At 38.7% G+C, this 18,962-nt stretch overlaps 1 protein-coding gene across 3 annotated transcripts in view; it reads left to right on the plus strand.

Moving 5' to 3' along the window:
- Window positions 1-18,962, plus strand: part of Xrn2 (5'-3' exoribonuclease 2) — a 78,395-nt gene that overhangs the window by 5,263 nt on the left and 54,170 nt on the right. Inside the window, exons 2-13 of one of the 3 annotated variants that reach the window (XM_004668740.2) lie at window positions 8,442-8,569; window positions 8,654-8,765; window positions 11,536-11,647; window positions 12,335-12,393; window positions 12,470-12,559; window positions 13,316-13,388; window positions 13,813-13,863; window positions 14,985-15,142; window positions 16,578-16,652; window positions 16,740-16,873; window positions 16,970-17,027; window positions 17,115-17,222. In XM_004668740.2, coding sequence (XP_004668797.1) covers window positions 8,442-8,569; window positions 8,654-8,765; window positions 11,536-11,647; window positions 12,335-12,393; window positions 12,470-12,559; window positions 13,316-13,388; window positions 13,813-13,863; window positions 14,985-15,142; window positions 16,578-16,652; window positions 16,740-16,873; window positions 16,970-17,027; window positions 17,115-17,222 — 1,158 coding nt within the window. Of the gene's footprint in view, window positions 1-8,441; window positions 8,570-8,653; window positions 8,766-11,535; window positions 11,648-12,334; window positions 12,394-12,469; window positions 12,560-13,315; window positions 13,389-13,812; window positions 13,864-14,984; window positions 15,143-16,577; window positions 16,653-16,739; window positions 16,874-16,969; window positions 17,028-17,114; window positions 17,223-18,962 lie in introns of those variants that run through there. The other 2 variants (XM_045156923.1, XM_045156925.1) reach the window with 2 other exon arrangements.

Raw genomic sequence — 18,962 nt, forward strand, 5'->3', positions numbered from 1 at the left:
CCTTGGCAGGGTGCACTCCCTCATCCCACTGACTTTGACTCATGGTCTTGCTTCAGCCTCGTAAATGTTGGGATTAGAGCACCACCCCCCCTTTCCATGTAGAGTCTTGTTTTAGCCCAGGCTGAATTCACTATATAGTCCCAGGGTGGCCTCAGGCACATGGTGATCCTCCTACCTCTACCTCCTGAGTGCTGGGACTAAAGGTGTGTGCCAATACTCCCGGCTTCTTTCTACTTTCTTGATGGTGTCTTTTGATCTGGAGTTTGTTTGCAGAGGCTGGAGACCCTGGCATGCCCATTTTCTCTCTCTCTCTACCTCTTTCGTGCTTGCTTACTCACTTGCAAGTAAATAAATAAAACTAAACTACTTTTAAATAAGTTTTTAAAATAAGATCCTAGTTTTTAAAATACATTTTATTTATTTATTTGAGAGAGAGGCAGAGTGAGAGTGAAATGGGCGTGCCAGGCCTTCAGCCACTGCAAACAAACTCCAGATGCACACGCTCCCTTGTGATCTGGCTTACGTGGATCCTGGAGAATGGAACTGGGATCCTTTGGCTTTGCAGGCAGATGCCTTAACCGCTAAGTCATCTCTCCAGCCCCATAATAAGTTGTTTGTTTTTTTTTTTTAAGAAAATACTTAAGAGAGAGAATATATGGGTGTGCCAGTGCTGCCTCCTGCTGCAGATGAACTACAGAGACATGAGCCACTTTGTGCATCTAGCTTCATATAGTACTGGGGAATTGAAACCTGGCTGTCAGGCTTTGTAAACAAGTAAATGCTGAGCTATCTCTTCAGCCCAGGAACAGAAGTTTTAAGTGTGGGTAATAAAGTCCAGCTTGTTTATTTTTTCTCTTTTATGGTTTATGCTTTTGGTAGTATATCTTAAGAATCCATTGCCAAGCTCAAGATCACAAAAGTTTATTTTTTCATGTTACTTTTACAGTATTAGCCATTAAATTTAGGTTCATGATTAGTTGTTTTAAAACTCTTTTTTTTTGGTTTTTACAGGTAGGGTCTCACTCTAGCTCAGGCTGACCTGGAATTCACTATGTAGTCTCAGGGTGGCCTTGAACTCATGGTGATCCTCCTACCTCTGCCTACCAAGTGCTGGGATTAAAGGCGTGCGCCACCATGTCCGGCTCTAAAAACTTGTGGACAACTTCCATAATTACAGACAATAAACCATGATAATTCCCTCCCCTCCTTCACTTTCCCCTTCACGAATCCACTCTCCATAATATCCCCCTCCCTCTCCATTACTCTCTTAAAAGTTGATGTTGTCATCTTTCCTCCTATTTTGAGGATCTTTTGAAGGTAGTGCTAGGTACTGCAAGGTCATGGATGTCAAGGCCAATTTGTGTCTGAACGATTGCATTGTAAGTAGTCCTGCCCTTCCTTTCGCTTACATTCTTTCCTCCACCTCTTCCACAATGAACCCTGCCTTGGAAGGTTTGATAGAGATGTTTCAGTGTTAAATGTTCCTCTGTCACTTCTTCTTAGCACTATGTTGTGTGTCTTTTGAGTCATCCCGGAGGTCACCATCATCTGGAAAGAGAAGCTTCTTTAACCAAAAGTGAGAGTATCATTAATATATAGGTATGAACATTAAGAGAAGTGCTTACTGGGCAGTTTAGTGAGCATAGTATATACATTTAGCTAGACACCAGCGGACGTTACACTCCTAGGGCTCATGACCTCCCTCCCCCTCATGATTAGTTTTGAGTTAAGTTGCTCATGTAGTATTAAGGGCTTAACTTGATTCTTTTTTTTTTTAATTTTTATTTTTTTTAATTTTTATTAACATTTTCCATGATTATAAAATATATCCCATGGTAATTCCCTCCCTCCCCACCCCCACACTTAACTTGATTCTTTTACATGTGGCTATTTGTCCCAATGCCATTTGTTGAAAGACCAGACTTTTCTCCCATTGACTAGTCCTTACAGCCTTGTCAGAAATTGATTATAGGTATATTGCTTTGTTTCTGGACTTTTAATTCTACTCCATTGATCTGTGTTTACTTTATGCCAATACCACACTGTATTGCTTACTATTACTTTGGAGCTAAGCTGAAATCAGTAGATATGAATCTTCTTACTTTTTTCTATTTTGGGATTACGTTGGCTCTCTGGTTCTCTTGCAGTTTGGTTTGGATTTTATAATCAGCCTGTCATGTTCACAGAAGTCAGCTGGGGCTCTGATGAGGGTTGTGTTACATCACCATCTTAATGTTGTCTGTTCTGTGAACCCAGGGTGTTATTATATACAATGACTTGTACTTAGAGCTTGTTTTCTCTTGAGAATGTTGTAGTTATCTTAACATGGCTAGGACAGAACACCTCGCCAAAAGCAGCTGCTGAGAGGAAAGGGTTATATTGGCTTTCAGTCTTGAGGGGAAGTTTCATGATGGCAGGGATAGGATAGTAGTACAGGAGCTGAACTTCACTTCTTGCCACAACAGGTGGAAGATACCAGCAAGAGAATGAGCTGAGCTCTGGCAAGGAAGAAGCTGGCTATAGCGATTCCAAAGCTTGCCCCCCCCCCCAGCAGCACGCCTCCTTGCAAAGCTGCACCTCCCAAATTGCTACTAGCTGGGGTCCAAGCATTCCAAACACATGGGTTATGGGGAACACCTGATTCAAACCACCACAAATGTTTTATAGTGCTTAGAATATCAGTTTTGCATTTTTAATCAAATTTATTCCATTTTTGCTGCCAACTAGCTGGCCTACAGTCTAGGCTGTTCCTTCCATAAGCCTACAGGTCTTCCAGTTCCACTTCACTGCAGCTTTCACTGTTCTTAAAAGTACCTTTCAGTTTCAGCCTTGTCATGCTCTGTGACAAATGAAATTACAAAATTGTCACAGGTTTTCTTGGTGATGTTACTATTTGTCCTTATGACCGTTTCTGAAAACTTTGTGAGCAGAACTGCTTGGGCTGTGATGTTGGAAATTTATCTCTTCAGTGCGTGTGACTTAATGTCTAGAACGGAAAGATCAATTGCACATATATTGAATTTTTTTATCTTCCATAATACTTTCTGAAGTCTTTGGTATACATCATCTTGGATATAGTAAAATTACAATTAATGTTTAGGGTAGTGGTAAGATACCAGCTTTTCAACTTGGTTCAAATCCTAGTCCTTGAATCTAGCAGGACTCTGAGCTTTGAAAAACCACTTAAGTACTCTAAACCTTTGTGATCCCATTTATAAGTGGAATACTCCAGAATTTACAGTGTACTGTGTGGCTGGAATGGAATAATCCATGAGTAAAAGCCTTTAGAATAGTGCTTGTCCTGTTTTAAGTGATCTATAAATGCTAGTGATAATTATTAGCCCCTTTTCACTGACACTGGTTAAACATGAAGAGCTAACATTTTGGATTTAAAAAAAACCAGTAATCACCTACAAATATTCAAATACCATATTTGACAACTTACATCAAATCTTTTAGCTAGTTTCCAAGGTGTAGATTAGTGGTGGAGTGCTTTCTTGCCTGGCATTACCTGAAGCAGTGAGTTTGATTCTCAGCCCTGGACTGGAAAGAGGGGCATACATGGCTTAAGTTTAAGCCAAAATATTAGAAATTTTTATTATGCTTTTGCCCATTTTGTCTCAAAATATCACCCATATTTTGTGTTTCTTTGTAGTTTTAGGCCTTTAAAAGAAATCTGAAACTGAATTGCATCATTTGGAAAAATTTATCTTAGGGGTTTCTTAACAATTGTGGAATGTTTTTTGTTGTTGTTTGGTTTTTCGAGGTAGGTCTCACTGTAGCCCCGGCTGACCTGGAATTCACTATGTAGTCTCAGGGTGGCCTCGAACTCATGGTGATCTCTTACCTCCCCCTCCCAAGTGCTGGGATTAAAGACATGCACCACCATACTCAGCATGTATTTTTAAATTATTTATTTATTTATTTATTTATTTATTTATTTGAGAGTGACAGACACAGAGAGAAAGACAGATAGAGGGAGAGAGAGAGAATGGGCGCGCCAGGGCTTCCAGCCTCTGCAAACAAACTCCAGACGCGTGCGCCCCCTTGTGCATCTGGCTAACGTGGGACCTGGGGAACCGAGCCTCGAACCGGGGTCCTTAGGCTTCACAGGCAAGTGCTTAACCGCTAAGCCATCTCTCCAGCCCGCAGCATGTATTTTTAATATTGTAGTTACCTCTTTATCTTTGGGTTTCCACAATTTGTGTTCCATTGTAGTCTGAAAATATTAATGGGAAATTCTAGAAGTAACCAACTCATAGGCTTTAATTTATGTACCACTCTCACTGTTTTCCATCCACCCTGAGGTTTGACTCATCCTTTGTCTGCTTACAGTAAATAGCTCATTAGTAAACTGAGTCACTAAGCAGCCATATCAGATCTACTGTTGTGATATTGCAGTGCTTTTATTCAGATAACCCTTCTTTTACTTAAGACTAACACTAAAGCGTAAGAATAGTGGTGCTGACATTTAGGATATGCCAAAGAGAAGCTGTAAAGTGCTTCTTTAGTTGAAAAGGTGAAAGTTCTTGATTTAATAAAGAAAAAATGTACTGAAGTTAATAACATGTATATGAATGAGACACAGTATAGAGAGGATCTGGACTTCTCACAACTTCAGGCATCCACTGTGGGCTTTGGAGCACATCCCTTCTGTGGATAAGGGTGACTATTTTATGGACATTATTGTTGTGTATTACGCTTATCTTCTTTATGGACTATCTGTATTTTAATTTCCATAATAATAATTGAATTACCTATTTACCACCCATTTGTGCTCCGACTTTTTCCCACAAAACCAAGGAGGAGTAGGCTTCCTGCCAGGCCGAGCTTCCCTGACTGTTCTGGAGAGAATTGCTAGTCAGCCAAGGTATTACACTGACCCAACTTCCCATGTCCTCTGGGAATTCCTTGTCAAGTAGCCTGAGAGAGTGGGGCTGAGTGGATAAAGGAACAGGAGGGAGCAGGGGTTGGCCATTCTGGCTGTTCTTGTGACTTGTGCACTTTCTGGTCCTGGAGCCCTCATGTGTTGGCAGCATCTCTGCCATGTGGTAGGTGCTGCACTCCTACCACCTTCAGTCAGGACTGCTGCTCCACAAATCCCAAGCAGCCCCTATGGGTTCTCAGCCATAAAGGTTCCACTTTGGGTTTTTCATCATAGTTGGACAATTTAACATTTAATTTATTTATTTGTGGAACAAGATCTCACTTTGTAGCCAGTGCTGGCTTAAATTCATTATCCTCCTGTCTCAAACTCCTGAATGATAGAATTGCAGCTGTGTTATCATACTTGTAATATTTTTATTTGTTTACTTTTATATATCATCTTGGGGGCACAAAAAGGAAGACTATAGTATAAGCTCTTTCTTTATTCTGAGGAACCCAGAAGATAATGAAAAGTTATTGTTGGAAAAAATTGGTTTTAGTGGCCTTTTGATTCTCTCTAACTTAACAAGAGACTTGTTAGTATTTGGCTCTTGTGCAGTAAATTCCCTTGTTGAGCATCAAATTCTTTTTCGGAGGGTTAGAACCCTAATTTATATAATTTACTGTGCATAGTGGTAAGTCCATATTCCTAGCATTTACCTATAATCCCAACAAGAGGTCACTGAGCCAAGAGGAAGGAGGCTCCTGACTTTCAGGGCAGTATGGTCAATGTAGCAGGACCCTATCTAAACATAAACAGTCAAAATGTGTTGAACTTTTCTGAGTGATGTTGAGGAAAAATATGTTCACTTCTTTTAGTGGGAGTGCCTGGACCTCTTTTCCCAAAGTTAGGATCTTCCTGTTACCTTCCCCATGCTCAGTTTTTAAAAATTTAACTAATTAAATTATGAGAGAGTATTAGTGTGCCAAGACTTCTCACCACTGAAACAGACTCCAGAAGGATGCACTACTTTGTGTGTCTGGTTTTAAGTGTCTACTAAGGAATTGAACCCCAGTTGGCAGGCTTTGCAAGCAAGTAACTTTAACCACTGAACCATCTCTCCAGTCCATTCTTTTTCCCTATAGTAGTAAAGATAGAAATTCTTGTAGCTATACTCAAAATTCATTGAAGAGCTATAGTATGTCTAATCCTTGCTATCCAAGGTACTAGGACATACACTAGTCTGCAAGTGATCTGTTTGTATGAATGAAGTTTCTGCAAGATCAAGGACTACCTGGGCAACTCAGTGAGATCTAAAAAGAAGTACAGCAGTACAGTACTTGTCTGGTATGTGATGCCCCTAGGTGCAATCCCAGCCTTGCCTTTCCCTGCAAAAAGGTCTTTTTGGAATGAAACTACTTCTGCTCATACATATATTGATTGTGGATGCTTTTTTATTCTACAAAAGTACATTGAGTTCGTGACTGTGATCATGTGATCAGGAATAAAATACTTAATATTTGCTTCAACAAAGAATGAGTCTTCATTTTCCTGGATATGGTAGCTTCTAGGTGCAGAGAAAAGGTGGATGTGGACTTTGAAGTTAGATGGAGAGGCAGAGAGCCTCTTGCCGAATAGTTTGGTGATTATTGGGGATCTTTTCCCATGGTCCTCCCAAGTATTGGTTCGCTTTACTTGCCACTCACTGCTTTTCATCCAGCTCCTCTTGCTTGATTCACAGTATAAGTATATAGATGCTATCTCTTTCCATATTCTTCCACCTCAATTACAGTACAGATTGGAGTTCAGTTTTATGTTCTTCCCTCCTGAAAGATAACCACTTTTCTGAAATGGTTTTTATCATTCCCTTGCTTTTCTCTCTGCTTTCATTTCATATGTATTCATCCCTGCACAATATCTAATAATGCTTTTGTGTGACTTTGGTGTGTGTGTTGTATTTTTGTTCAGCATTTTTGTGACCATCTGGCTCTTACTCTTCAGATCTCACTTAACACCTGGCAGTTCAGTATATGGACACACTATAGTTTATTAATCATTGTCTTCATGGACTTTTCCCCACTTAAAACCTTTGTGTTTCTACATCTTAAAATTTACTTGTTTAAAGTGTTCAGTACTTTTTTATAGTATATTTACAGAGTTGTGCAATCATTACTGTTACATAATTTTAGCATACTTTGCTCAGTCCCTAAAGCAGTGTCATACCCACTAATAGTCACTTTCTGTGCCTCTCACCTTTCCCTTCCCTTCCCTTGAAGCAATCCTTAATCTGTCTTCTCTTTCTATGATTTATCTATTTGAGACTTCATGTAAACGGGACTATACAGTCAGCATCTTTGATGACTGTCTTCTTACCTGTACATCATCTTTTGTTTATCCATGATGTAGAGTGTACATGATGACTTTTAAATTGTTTACAGGTTTTTGCTATTGCTTTGTATGGTTGGAAAAATGTTAATTTAATGTGATTTTTTTTTTTCTTTTTCTCTCTCTTATTTTTGAGGTAGGGTTTCTAGCCCAGGCTGACCTGGAATTCACTGTGAAGTCTCAGGGTGGCCTCAAACTCACAGCGATCCTCCTACCTCTGCCTCCTGAGTGCTGGCATAAAATATGTGTACCACCATACCTGATTTTACTGCTAGTAAAATCACATCTCATGTTCTTAATCTTTTGTTGAAGCTCTGGAATTAAAAAACAAAGGTGCTTCATTTATAAAAGTATAATTGAGGGGCCGGAGGGAGGGCTTAGCAGTTAAAGTGCTTGCCTGTGAAGCCTAAGGACCCATGTTCAACTCTCCAGATCCCCCACAAGCCTGAAGGTGTTACAACCACACAAGGTTGCACACACATCTGGAGTTTGACTGCAGTGGCTGGAGGCCCTGGCACACCAATTTTCTCTCTCTCCCTTGATCTCTCTCTTACAAAAAAAATTACAAAAAAATACAATTAAGTACCTCTAGGTATATGTCTTATTTTGCGTGCACATGTGTGTGTGCACGTGTGCGCGTGCACGTGTCTATGCATGCACTCATGAGCACGTGTGCATGGAGAGAGTGGTATATTGTGTATACATGTGTATATGTGCGTAGATGTACATGTGCATGTGGAGGCTAGAGGAGAACTGGAGGGCCTTCCATGCCAATTCATTCTCTCATTTAAAAAAAACAGCCAGTCTGTTGGGCTTGCATTGAAAGTTTTTTTAATTCAATAAATAATTAATAATAATTAAATAACTTATTTTGTAATTTAAAAGTTGGGCTAGAGAGATGGCTTAGCAGTTAAGGTGCTTGCCTGTGAAGCCTAAGGACCCAAGTTCAATTCCCCAGGACCCACATAAGCCAGATGCACGAGGTGGCACATGTGTTTGGAGTTCGTATGCAGTGGCTAGAGCCCTGGTGCACCCATCTGCCCCCCTTTTCAAGAAATAAATAAAGTATTTTTTAAAAAGTTATTTACAGTATTTTTTCCTGTTCAGAAATGGAACTGGTTCATATTGAGCCTAGTATCTGTCATTATTAGACCTAAACAAGCTACTATTAACTATCACTTTCTTGCAGCCAAAAGAATGCAATGGTGTAAAGATTCCAGTTGATGCCAGTAAACCTAATCCAAATGATGTGGAGTTTGATAATCTGTATTTGGATATGAATGGAATCATCCATCCCTGTACTCATCCTGAAGATAAGTATGTCAACTTTTTTTGGTTACCAATGGCATAAGTCACTGAGCATGTACTATATTATAGTACATTGTTTGCTTGTTATTTTAGACCAGCACCAAAAAATGAAGATGAAATGATGGTTGCAATTTTTGAGTACATTGACAGACTTTTCAATATTGTAAGACCAAGACGACTTCTCTACATGGCAATAGATGGAGTGGTAAGTGCAAACATAATTAACTTAGCAGCCTCTCATTTTTATGGAAACCTTTAATTTTGCTTTTACTGTTTTCCTATGTCTAGAGTGAAAGTCAGCCTGAGTATTTAAAAAAATCACTTTGGTGAATTTGAAAAATTCATTTAAACATATTGTAGTGCTTATTTTGTGCCAGGTACTGCACTGTTGGGGTTATTAGTGAATGCTTTTCTGAAGGGTTTACTATCAAAAGGAGGGAGACATCGACTCATCAGTGAGTTTGGTTACTTGATTACACATGCAAGGTATTGAAAGAAGGTAGAGCCACTGTGGATCTTTAAGGATGTAGAATAATGGAGATTAGTGGGCACTGGTGGAGCATGGATGGGCATGATGAGTGAGCAACTTCCAGATCTCAAATGTGCAAAGTAAAATACCACCTTTCTTACATTTGACCACACTGGCACATTCATGTAACTAGGGGTGCTTTGCATTGAAACAAAAGTAAAGCAGAGGTTTGAGAACGCCTTCCCTATCACATTTAAGAATGTGGGTTTACCGAACAGCAATGTGTCATGGTGAGAATGATTTAGTTGTAGGGTACTTTACTTAACTGTGACACTTATGCCAAATGGCTGAGTTATAAATAACCAGTAAACTGTATATCAGGATGTAAGCAAGTTAAGGCCAATCATAACTAAAAGTAGTTTTTTTCTAGATTTAGCCTATCCTACTGGTCAGTGGAATGATTTTTAAAATTGAGAGAACTTTAAATCCAGGATGATTAACTTGTCTGTGTGGTTCGTTATACTCTAAAAAATCTCAGCTACCTGATAGCTTGTAGTCATGATGGAATAAAGAAAATAGCAAAGGGATAGTAGTGGGAGGGGATTATTACTATGATATATTGTCTGTAGGTATGGAGGTTATCAATAAAAGTTAAAAACAAAAGAGTAAAAAGTAAGATAGAGAAAAAAAGAAGGACCAAAAAAAGGTAAGATGGAGAGCGAGACGCCTGCTGTCAGCCTATATTGCCTTTATACACACATGCACGCTGACTCAAATGTACACCACACAAGTGTGCCCCCAGAAGCTCACATTAATGCATATCACTCATATGTACATGCAGCCCTCCCTCCAAAGAAAAAAGAAAACAAGATTCAGTACACCCACCCAAGAAAAGACAAACATTAAAAGTAAACCTGATTTGGGCTGGGGAGATGACTCAGTGGATAAAGGTGCTTGCTTGCAGAGCTTGCTGGCCAGGATTCAATTTCACAGTACATAAATAAATAAGTGAATAAATGAATAAATAAAAGATTCTGTAAAATTCCTGATTAGAATTGACCCTGCTCAAATCCTGTATTGAAAATCATGGTAATGGTGAAAAAGTACCCATCAATGCAAATAGGACATAATTAAAGCTAGAGCCCCGAAATCATCCTCCAATGTTAATGTTCACTGTTAGTTAGCATCTGGGTGCTGGGCAGAATAAGGCTAATTTCTTTCTGCTTTACCTTTATTGCTGTCAGTGTTCCATAATAAACATTTTTTAAAAAGGAATATTTCTTACTAGGAATTTATTCCAATTCACATTAGCTAAATTTCTTTAAGAACATCTCAAACTTGACTCAGATATGCTCCTATGTGCATATTTATGTCTTTGTGCAAACATGTTTTTTGTTATAAGTTTAAATTTTAGAACTTAGTATTGGATGGGGCTGCATTAGGATTTTATTATTTATTTGAGAGAGAGAAAGAGGCAGATTAAGAGATGGTTGGGGGGAGGCAGAGAATGGCCGTGCCTGGGCCTCTAGCTGCTGCACATGAACTGGAGAGACATGTGCCACCTTGTGCATCTGGCTTACATGGGTCCTGGGAAGCCGACCTGGGTCCTTAGGCTTCACAGGCCTTAATCTCTCCAGCCCAAGGTGGTGGTTTTGTTTTACAGGAAGGGAACTACTTATAGGAATATAAAATAACAGATATTAACAAGATAGTCTAGAGACCCATCTACCCCTAAGAATTTAGTTAGGGACCTCTAAAATCTTACTGTTCAATTGACTTGAACAACAAACCTGTCTGGGGGTTAAATCATTGTTTTCTTTCTAATTACTGTGCCCTATTGAAAAGACAGTGCTAATTATGAACTTTACTATAGACAAAAACAAGGTAGAAATGCATGGGTGTTCTGTAGGCTGGAAGAGGTTGTTTGCATTGTTCTCATGGAACAGCTGATCTATAGACTACTTCTGTGTAGTCATGGACATAGGCTTGGTCTTTCTGACCTTGGCTGTCCTTCCATGCACTCAACAAATGTAGGAAAGGTTTCCTTGACCCTGGTTCCTCTGTTTAGTCACAGACATATGGAGGGTTTCTCTGACCTTGGTTATTCTATGTAGTCACAGACATAGGGAAGGCTTTCGTGAGTCCGGTTCTGTAACATCTATTCCTTGCATGCTGCCTGGGTCATAGAGTAAAGTGAGCTGTCCTTGGGAGTCTGAAACACCTTGATACAGGAATGACATTTGGTTGTAGACCTTTGCAGTATGAACTACTATGGCTTTATAGATTTCATTTATCACATCACTCATTCACCTAAGTTCAAATTTTAGGTTCTTGATCCAGATTTATGTTCTTAGGATCTACTGACATGAAAGAGCTATTAGACATACTACTTACCTTTCTTCCATTTCAGTGTATTACTTTTATAAGATTGGATTGATTTAAAATAATATACAGATTTACTTGGGAGATGTTTGATAGCTTGTAAATAAGAAATCTGCATATTCAGGCACCTCGCGCCAAAATGAACCAGCAGCGTTCAAGGAGGTTCAGAGCATCTAAAGAAGGGATGGAAGCAGCAGTTGAGAAGCAACGAGTCAGGGAAGAAATACTTGCAAAAGGTAAAGAATGTGTATTTCGAAGTTGGATTTTTCCTTTTCCCCTGCACTTTCCTAGTGCTTTGAAAATCATGGTGGGTACCTCAGTTGTTAGAGCTAAATCTCAGAGGAGGAATGTGGGAGGGAAGTGCTGATGTGATCTGGACCAGTCCTCTCCTAGCCAGTGTGTGCAGGGTGAGGTATGGTTGTTTTCAGCAGAATGATTTGTTTAGTGTCTGCTGCCAGGAAGAATACAGCTTCTGGAGTGAGGTAATTGCATTTTGCAGTTGGAAAAAAGAATTTACAATTAGGATAAATTTTAATACATCATTTTAATTTGTTGGAAGTGGGCAAGTATATCTTTTCAACAAAGCTTGCACTTGAGACTTATATAACCTGTTTGTATTTATGACAGAATGTATTTTAAAAAAATTCTTAAGAACTATTGTCAAAATTAGAACCTTTACCCAGTGAGCACACTCTCCTGTTATAGAGGAAGAGCTTCATGATTTTAATGTTTCTCTGTTATGGTATAGTATCTTTTGTATATACCATATATTGCTTAACAGCTTTGCTAACATTTTATCTAAATTTGACAGGTGAAAGAAACCTTTTTCCTTATGTGAAAACATTCTTTTGCATTTGAATTTTTGTTGATTAATTTATCTTACTTTTGAATGGAGAAAACAAAACATTGCCTCTTTTGTCTAGGTGGCTTTCTTCCTCCAGAAGAAATAAAAGAAAGATTTGACAGCAATTGTATTACACCAGTAAGTAGTCTCAGGCTTTGCTAGCTATTGCTAACTCTTAAATAATAGGTTAATTTATTTCTTTCTATCATTTTAGGGAACTGAGTTCATGGACAATCTTGCTAAATGCCTTCGCTATTACATAGCTGATCGTTTAAATAATGACCCTGGGTGGAAAAATTTGACAGTAAGTTTCACATTTTGGTACTTCAGAAAGATTAGAGTGATCATTTGAGGCTGTACTTTGATATAGCTGATATTATTTATCTTTTTTCCCCCCATAAAATACTAGTTGACTGTCAGAGAAAAAGAAAAGCTTCCAAGGTTATTGGAAATGGGATGTGTTACATGGTCAGGTTTTAGATAGCTGAATTTTCTCTCAATGCCAATTTTGATCTCTTACCATAACTATGAAGCCATAAAATGGGACTCATAATTTTTAAAAATATATATAACAATATGGTTTTTAACTGGAAAGTTCTGTTATTCTGTATCAAAATATAGTAGATTAAAGATGTGGAGCTGTGTTTAAAAATGACTTTCTCAAAGATTTAGGTAAAACTTCAGTGAACTTTTCTATAATTTTAGTTTCATAACTATATTTCCCTTTAATTAGATGTAGTACACTATATTGAAATGGTGTCTTGTATTGATTGTTCTTGGGACTTTCAGTGTCCTTCATAGTAAATAGTGGGAACTTGTGCAGTGATCAGTACTAATGGCCATCTGACTCTAGACATTTATACTTTTCATGCCATGTAGTAAGTTAATCAGTGAAGTAGTTTAGATGTTTAACATACACAGAACTTATTCAGGGAAATTTCCAACTAGCAATACTATATTAGTATTATCTCAGTTTTTCTTAAGGTAGTCAATTCATTTTTGTACTAGTAGAAACTAGAGATGAGCTAAGTGTTAAAAACTTCTTTTTTTAAAAAAATAGGTTATTTTATCTGATGCTAGTGCTCCTGGTGAAGGAGAACACAAAATCATGGATTACATTAGAAGACAAAGAGGTAAAACTCAAAAATATTTGATTATTGTTCTATTAAAAAAGGTAACTAAGGCTGGGGATATGGCTTAGAGGCAAAGCACTTGCCTAGCACATTTGATGCCTGGTTTTGATCACTGGTACTGCTTGTAAAAAGACCATGGACTTAGGCTGGAGAAACGGCTCAGTAGTCAAAGGCTCTTGCTTGAAAAGCCTAACAGCCTGATTTCATTTCCCTAGTACCTATGTAAAGCCAGATGCACAAAGTGGTGCATGCATCAGGAGATCATTTGTAGCAGCAGGAGGCCTTGGCATGCCCATTCACCTAAGTAGATAAATATTTTTTAAAAATCAAAGACTGTTGACTAGATTATGTGGGGTAAGTTTCTATCTTCCTGTAGTGTACAATATATTGATATAATGTATATTTGTCTTTTTTTTTTTTTTAGCCCAGCCTAACCATGACCCAAATACTCACCATTGTTTATGTGGAGCTGATGGTAAGCTTCTTTAGAATTTACTTTGTTTGGACTAAATCACAGCATGTTTGTAGTAATGGATTTTTCAAAGGTGCCTGGGAATTCTAAAATGCTTTGCTTATTTTAAGTTTTGAAGGAGCTACTATTAATGTGCTACTTAAACTGTGTACAGTGATTGCCAGTCAGTTTTTTTCAAACTTTTGTTACAGTTACACTTATCTTTTTTTTTTTTTTTTTTTTGGCAAGGCTAACAGCATGGCCTTTTTCTGTGGGGGGTGTACAGATTTGGCATGCTAGTTGGCTAGTGGCTCCAGCCACTGAATTCAAACTCCAGATGCGTGTACCACCTTGTGCACATGTGTGACCTTGCACACTTGCATCACTTTGTGTATCTGGCTCATGTGAGACCTGGAGACTCTAACATGGGTCCTTAGTCTTTGCAGGCAAACACCTTAACCACTATGCCATCTCTCTAGCCCCACTTATCTTTTATTTATTTTTATTTGAGAGAGAGAGAGGGAGAGAATGGTCATACCAGGGCCTCTAACCACTGCAAATGAACTCCAGACACACGCGCCCCTTGTGCATCTAGCTTATGTGTGTCCTAGGGAATCGGACCTGAGTCCTTTGGCTTTGTAGGCAAGCACCTTAACCACTAAACCATCATTCCAGTCCTCACTTACCTTTTTTTTTAAAATTTATATATTTGAGTGAGAGAAAGGAATAAGGAGAGAGAGAGAGAATCAGTGCACCAGGGCCTCTAGCTGCTGCAAACGAACTCTAGATGGATATGTCCCCTTGTGCATCTGGCTTACTTGGGTCCTGGAGAATTGAACCTGGGTGCTTTAGGTTTACAGGCAAGTGCTTTAACCTCTAAGCCATCTCTCTGGGTCTGTATTTACCTTTATAATGAGAGATTTCTCACATATTTTAAATTCTGAGTATTAGTCTGTTAGTGGCCTACATCTTTGGATGGCTTCTTGTTGCCTGAGAACTGCTAGGAAGGCCTTACAGTTTTGCAGCTTTTGTCATATGCTCATTGGGTGTATTTCTTGTGTTGGTATCTGGTAGCACTTTGATTATGGTAAAGAATCTCTCATTATTGTTCCTTGTTTTATTTTTTTTTTTTCCTTGACTGATAGCTGATCTCATTATGCTTGGTCTTGCTACACATGAACCTAATTTTACCATTATTAGAGAAGAGTTCAAACCAAACAAACCCAAACCATGTGGTCTTTGTAATCAGTTTGGACATGAGGTCAAGGATTGTGAAGGTTTGCCAAGAGAAAAAAGGGGAAAGGTAAGAACTTTGAAATGGTAGTTACTCATTTCAGCAGTGGAGTAGACTCTGTAATGGGAAAATAGGCATAACACAGAGTATACCATTTTAACCATGTAAATGCTGAGGTTAACACACATTAAGTATATTCAGGCTGCCCAATTTAAAACATTATTTCTCTCAGAAATGTAGCATTTAAAACACTTGTTTGTAAGTAGACCTGTATTCAAAAGCTTACACATCCTCATTCTTTGTTAGTTTTTTTTTGAGGTAGGTTCTCACTCTGACCCAGGCTGAGCTGGAATTTACTATGTAATCTCAAGGTGGCCTCGAACTCATGGCGATCCTCCTACCTCTGCCTTCCAAGTGCTGGGATTAAAGACATGCACCACCATGCCCTGCTATCCTCATTCCTTTTACTTCTTACTGTTTGTAACAAAGTATCTGTTTACTGAAGGTGAAGGGTCATAGATAGTGATGCCCATTGAATGTGTTGCTTATAGAGGTCATTTCACATATTTACTGTGAGGAACGAGAAATCAAAAATGATAAACTTTTTGATAACTTTAAAATTATTTCCATATTTTGAAGTTGTTATTACTACATTAATTTCAGTTTTAAGAATATGGTGAAGGGCAAAAAAGTGAAAGTCACATAAGTGTAATAAATAATCTAACTGCAAATAGGTAACAAAGTGTGCATGTATTTGTGCATATTTGTTCAAAAAGAAAGGCCCACAGGCGTGTGCATCAAAATGTTAATATTAGTAGCATGTAGATGACAGGTTGGCAGACAACTGTCCTTTCAGATATGACCCATGAGATGAGTGTTTTTAACATTTTTTAAAGGTTACAAAAACATAATGAAATGAAAGAATATGCAATAGAGACTATATTCCTTAAAGACTAAAATATTTGCAATCTGGCCCTTTACAAAAAATAATTGCTGCTGTTTGGCCTAAATGTGATCGGATTTATGAACTTTTTTTGGGGGGGGGCAGAGGTTTTCTAGGTAGGGTCTCACTCTAGCCCAGGCCAACTCGAAATTCATTATGTAGTTTCAGGGGGTCCTCAAACTCCCATTGATCTGCCTCAGCCTTCCAAGTGCTGGAATTAAAGGCGTGTGCCACCAGGCCCTTCTTCTTCTTTTTTTTTTTAATGGAGATAGGGAGAGAGAGAAAGAGGCAGTTAGAGAATGGCCATGATGGTATGGCCTTCAGCCACTGCAAATGAATTCCAGATGCAACCCTTTGTTCTTTGGTTTTGCAGGAAGGTTTGCTAACCACTAAACCATCCCACCAGCCCCAATTTTTATTTTTAAAAGGGTTTGTAAGCTTTTTTAGGTTTTAGATCTTATAAAATGGGTCTGGTTTAGAAGAAGCCTTAAAAATTGCTTAGCTGGAAAAAACTGCAGGTTTTAGCTTGAACTTATTTGATCTATACTCCTTTTCTTGCAGCATGATGAACTTGCAGATAATCTTCCCTGTGCAGAAGGAGAGTTTATCTTCCTTCGGCTGAATGTCCTTCGAGAGGTACGTGTCAGTGGCCATGGAAGCTGGCACTCCTAAGTCAAGGCACTTTTTGATTATTTTGATAACATAATTCTCTTTTGGTTGTAGTATCTGGAAAGAGAACTTACCATGGCCAGTCTACCATTCCCATTTGATGTGGAGAGGAGCATTGATGACTGGGTGTTCATGTGCTTCTTTGTGGGAAATGACTTCCTTCCCCACTTGCCGTCATTAGAGATTAGGTATGCATATTTGTAGGTTTCCAGTGACTGTTTCAACCTTCTTGACTTTACAGAGCCCACTGGTCCTAATGCATAATGTTTGTCTCCTGGTGGCAGGGAAGGTGCAATTGATCGTTTGGTTAACATATACAAAAACGTGGTACACAAAACTGGGGTAAGTTCACTCTTGAATATAGAGTATCAAAATAGAAGTGTTTGGTTTTCTAAGAAGATTATTTTACATGTATTTTATCACTTACAGGGTTACCTTACAGAAAGTGGTTATGTCAATCTGCAAAGAGTACAGATGATCATGTTAGCAGTTGGTGAAGTTGAGGATAGCATTTTTAAAAAGAGAAAGGAAGATGAGGTAAAGTGTTTCTATTGCAGTAGCTACAATTGCTCCTGTCTCTCATAGGCTGTGATGATCCTGTGATGTACTTTTTAATTTTTTGAGTGTATTATAATATTGTAGTGTATTGTCACTGATGTAATCCTGAGCGTCAGTGCTTTGATTATTACTTGAAGGCTGTGATGCTTGCTGTGTGGAACTATGTATTGTTCACTGTTTGAGTTGCACTGTTAAGTTTTCTCTTTTTATGTGATCTTACTTAGGGTGTAAATCCAAAAATTTTATCAAGAGGACATAAAATGAAGGTTACATGACTAAGCTTGCATTGAGCTAGTGTCTGCTATTTTTATAAGGACTACATATGCTCAGGATGGCTTAGGAGCTCATATTCTAGGAGTCTGATTCGGGGTCTGAGTTGGATTGCATTATACAGGGCAGAAGGTTGGAAGAATGTAGGCTTTGCGGAGGGCAATATCTCAAGTAAGAAATTGAAACACAAAGGAAGGAATGAAAACAACAAAGCCCCTGGAAGTTGATTAAATATGAAGGGGAATGTTCTCAGGAAGTTCAGGTTGCTGGCTTGGGCAGTTTAAGGTTTGCTGGTGCTACTCACTGAGGTAGCAAGCACTGGAGGTAGAGAATGGGTGGGGACCAAGTACAAATTGAATTTCATTTTGGAGATGTTGAGTTTAAGGAGTTGCAGGATACCTGTGCAGAAAAGAATCTTGAAAAAGTGGTTTTCAGAATCTTATTTGAACTTGAAATCCCATGGGAGCTTGTAGAAGTGTACCCCACAAAAGTCTTGGGAAGCATGGACTGTTAGGAAGAAAGAAATCAATTCTAGAAAGGTGAAAGACTCCTAAAGAGGAGTGAAGCAACTGGTTAGAATGTAGTGGTTGTGCCACCTACCTGTTGGCCACGATTGGGAGGACCCTTAAAGCTGGTGAGAGTGGAAGGGCAGCCTGAAGACAGAGTAGTTAAAGGGTGATTGTGGGGGGTGGGAAGGGAGGCCAGCATTGGGCAAGATGAGCAAATGGTAATTTTTTTACAGTGAAGGAAGTTTTCATAAGCTGGTTTTATAAAAAGTCAATGTCTATGGCCAAGTGTGGTAGTGCACACCTTTAGTCCCAGCACTCTAGAGGCTAAGATAATAGGATCACCCTGAGTTTGAAGCCATCCTGGGGCTACAGAGTTGAGTTCTAGGTTAGCCTGGGCTAAACCTCAAAAAAAAAACCCACAAAAAATATGTGGCTATTTTGAACAAGTAGCAAAATAATAATCGTTTTATTGCTTCTGTTTTCTTCAGCTTTGTGTAAAACTCTGCTTTTAGGACTTTGGATATCTTTTATGTAATATTGTGTGTTGGCTAAGCCTTCTTTCCAAAAGCCTTTAGTACTTGATAGTCATCTTTGTGATGGCATCAGTTTTTGCACATGAAATTCAAATTACAGAACTAGCTAGTAGGGTTATAAATATCTACCAAAAATACTATATGTATATATTATAATCTGAGTTATTTATTTTATTTATTGAGAGAGGGATGGAGAGAATTGGAGTGCCAGGGCCTTCAGCCATTGTAAACAAACTCCAGATACATGCGCCACCTTGTACATCTGGCTTACATGGGTACTGGAGAATTGAACCTGGGTCCTGAGGCTTCACAGGCAAGCACCTTAACCATTAAGCCATATTTCCAGCCCCAAAGATGCTATTTTTTTGGACTGGTGTTCAACAATAATAGTGGTTTCACTTTACTGT

This window comes from Jaculus jaculus, chromosome 8 (assembly GCF_020740685.1).
Source record: "Jaculus jaculus isolate mJacJac1 chromosome 8, mJacJac1.mat.Y.cur, whole genome shotgun sequence".
Taxonomy (NCBI): domain Eukaryota; kingdom Metazoa; phylum Chordata; class Mammalia; order Rodentia; family Dipodidae; genus Jaculus; species Jaculus jaculus.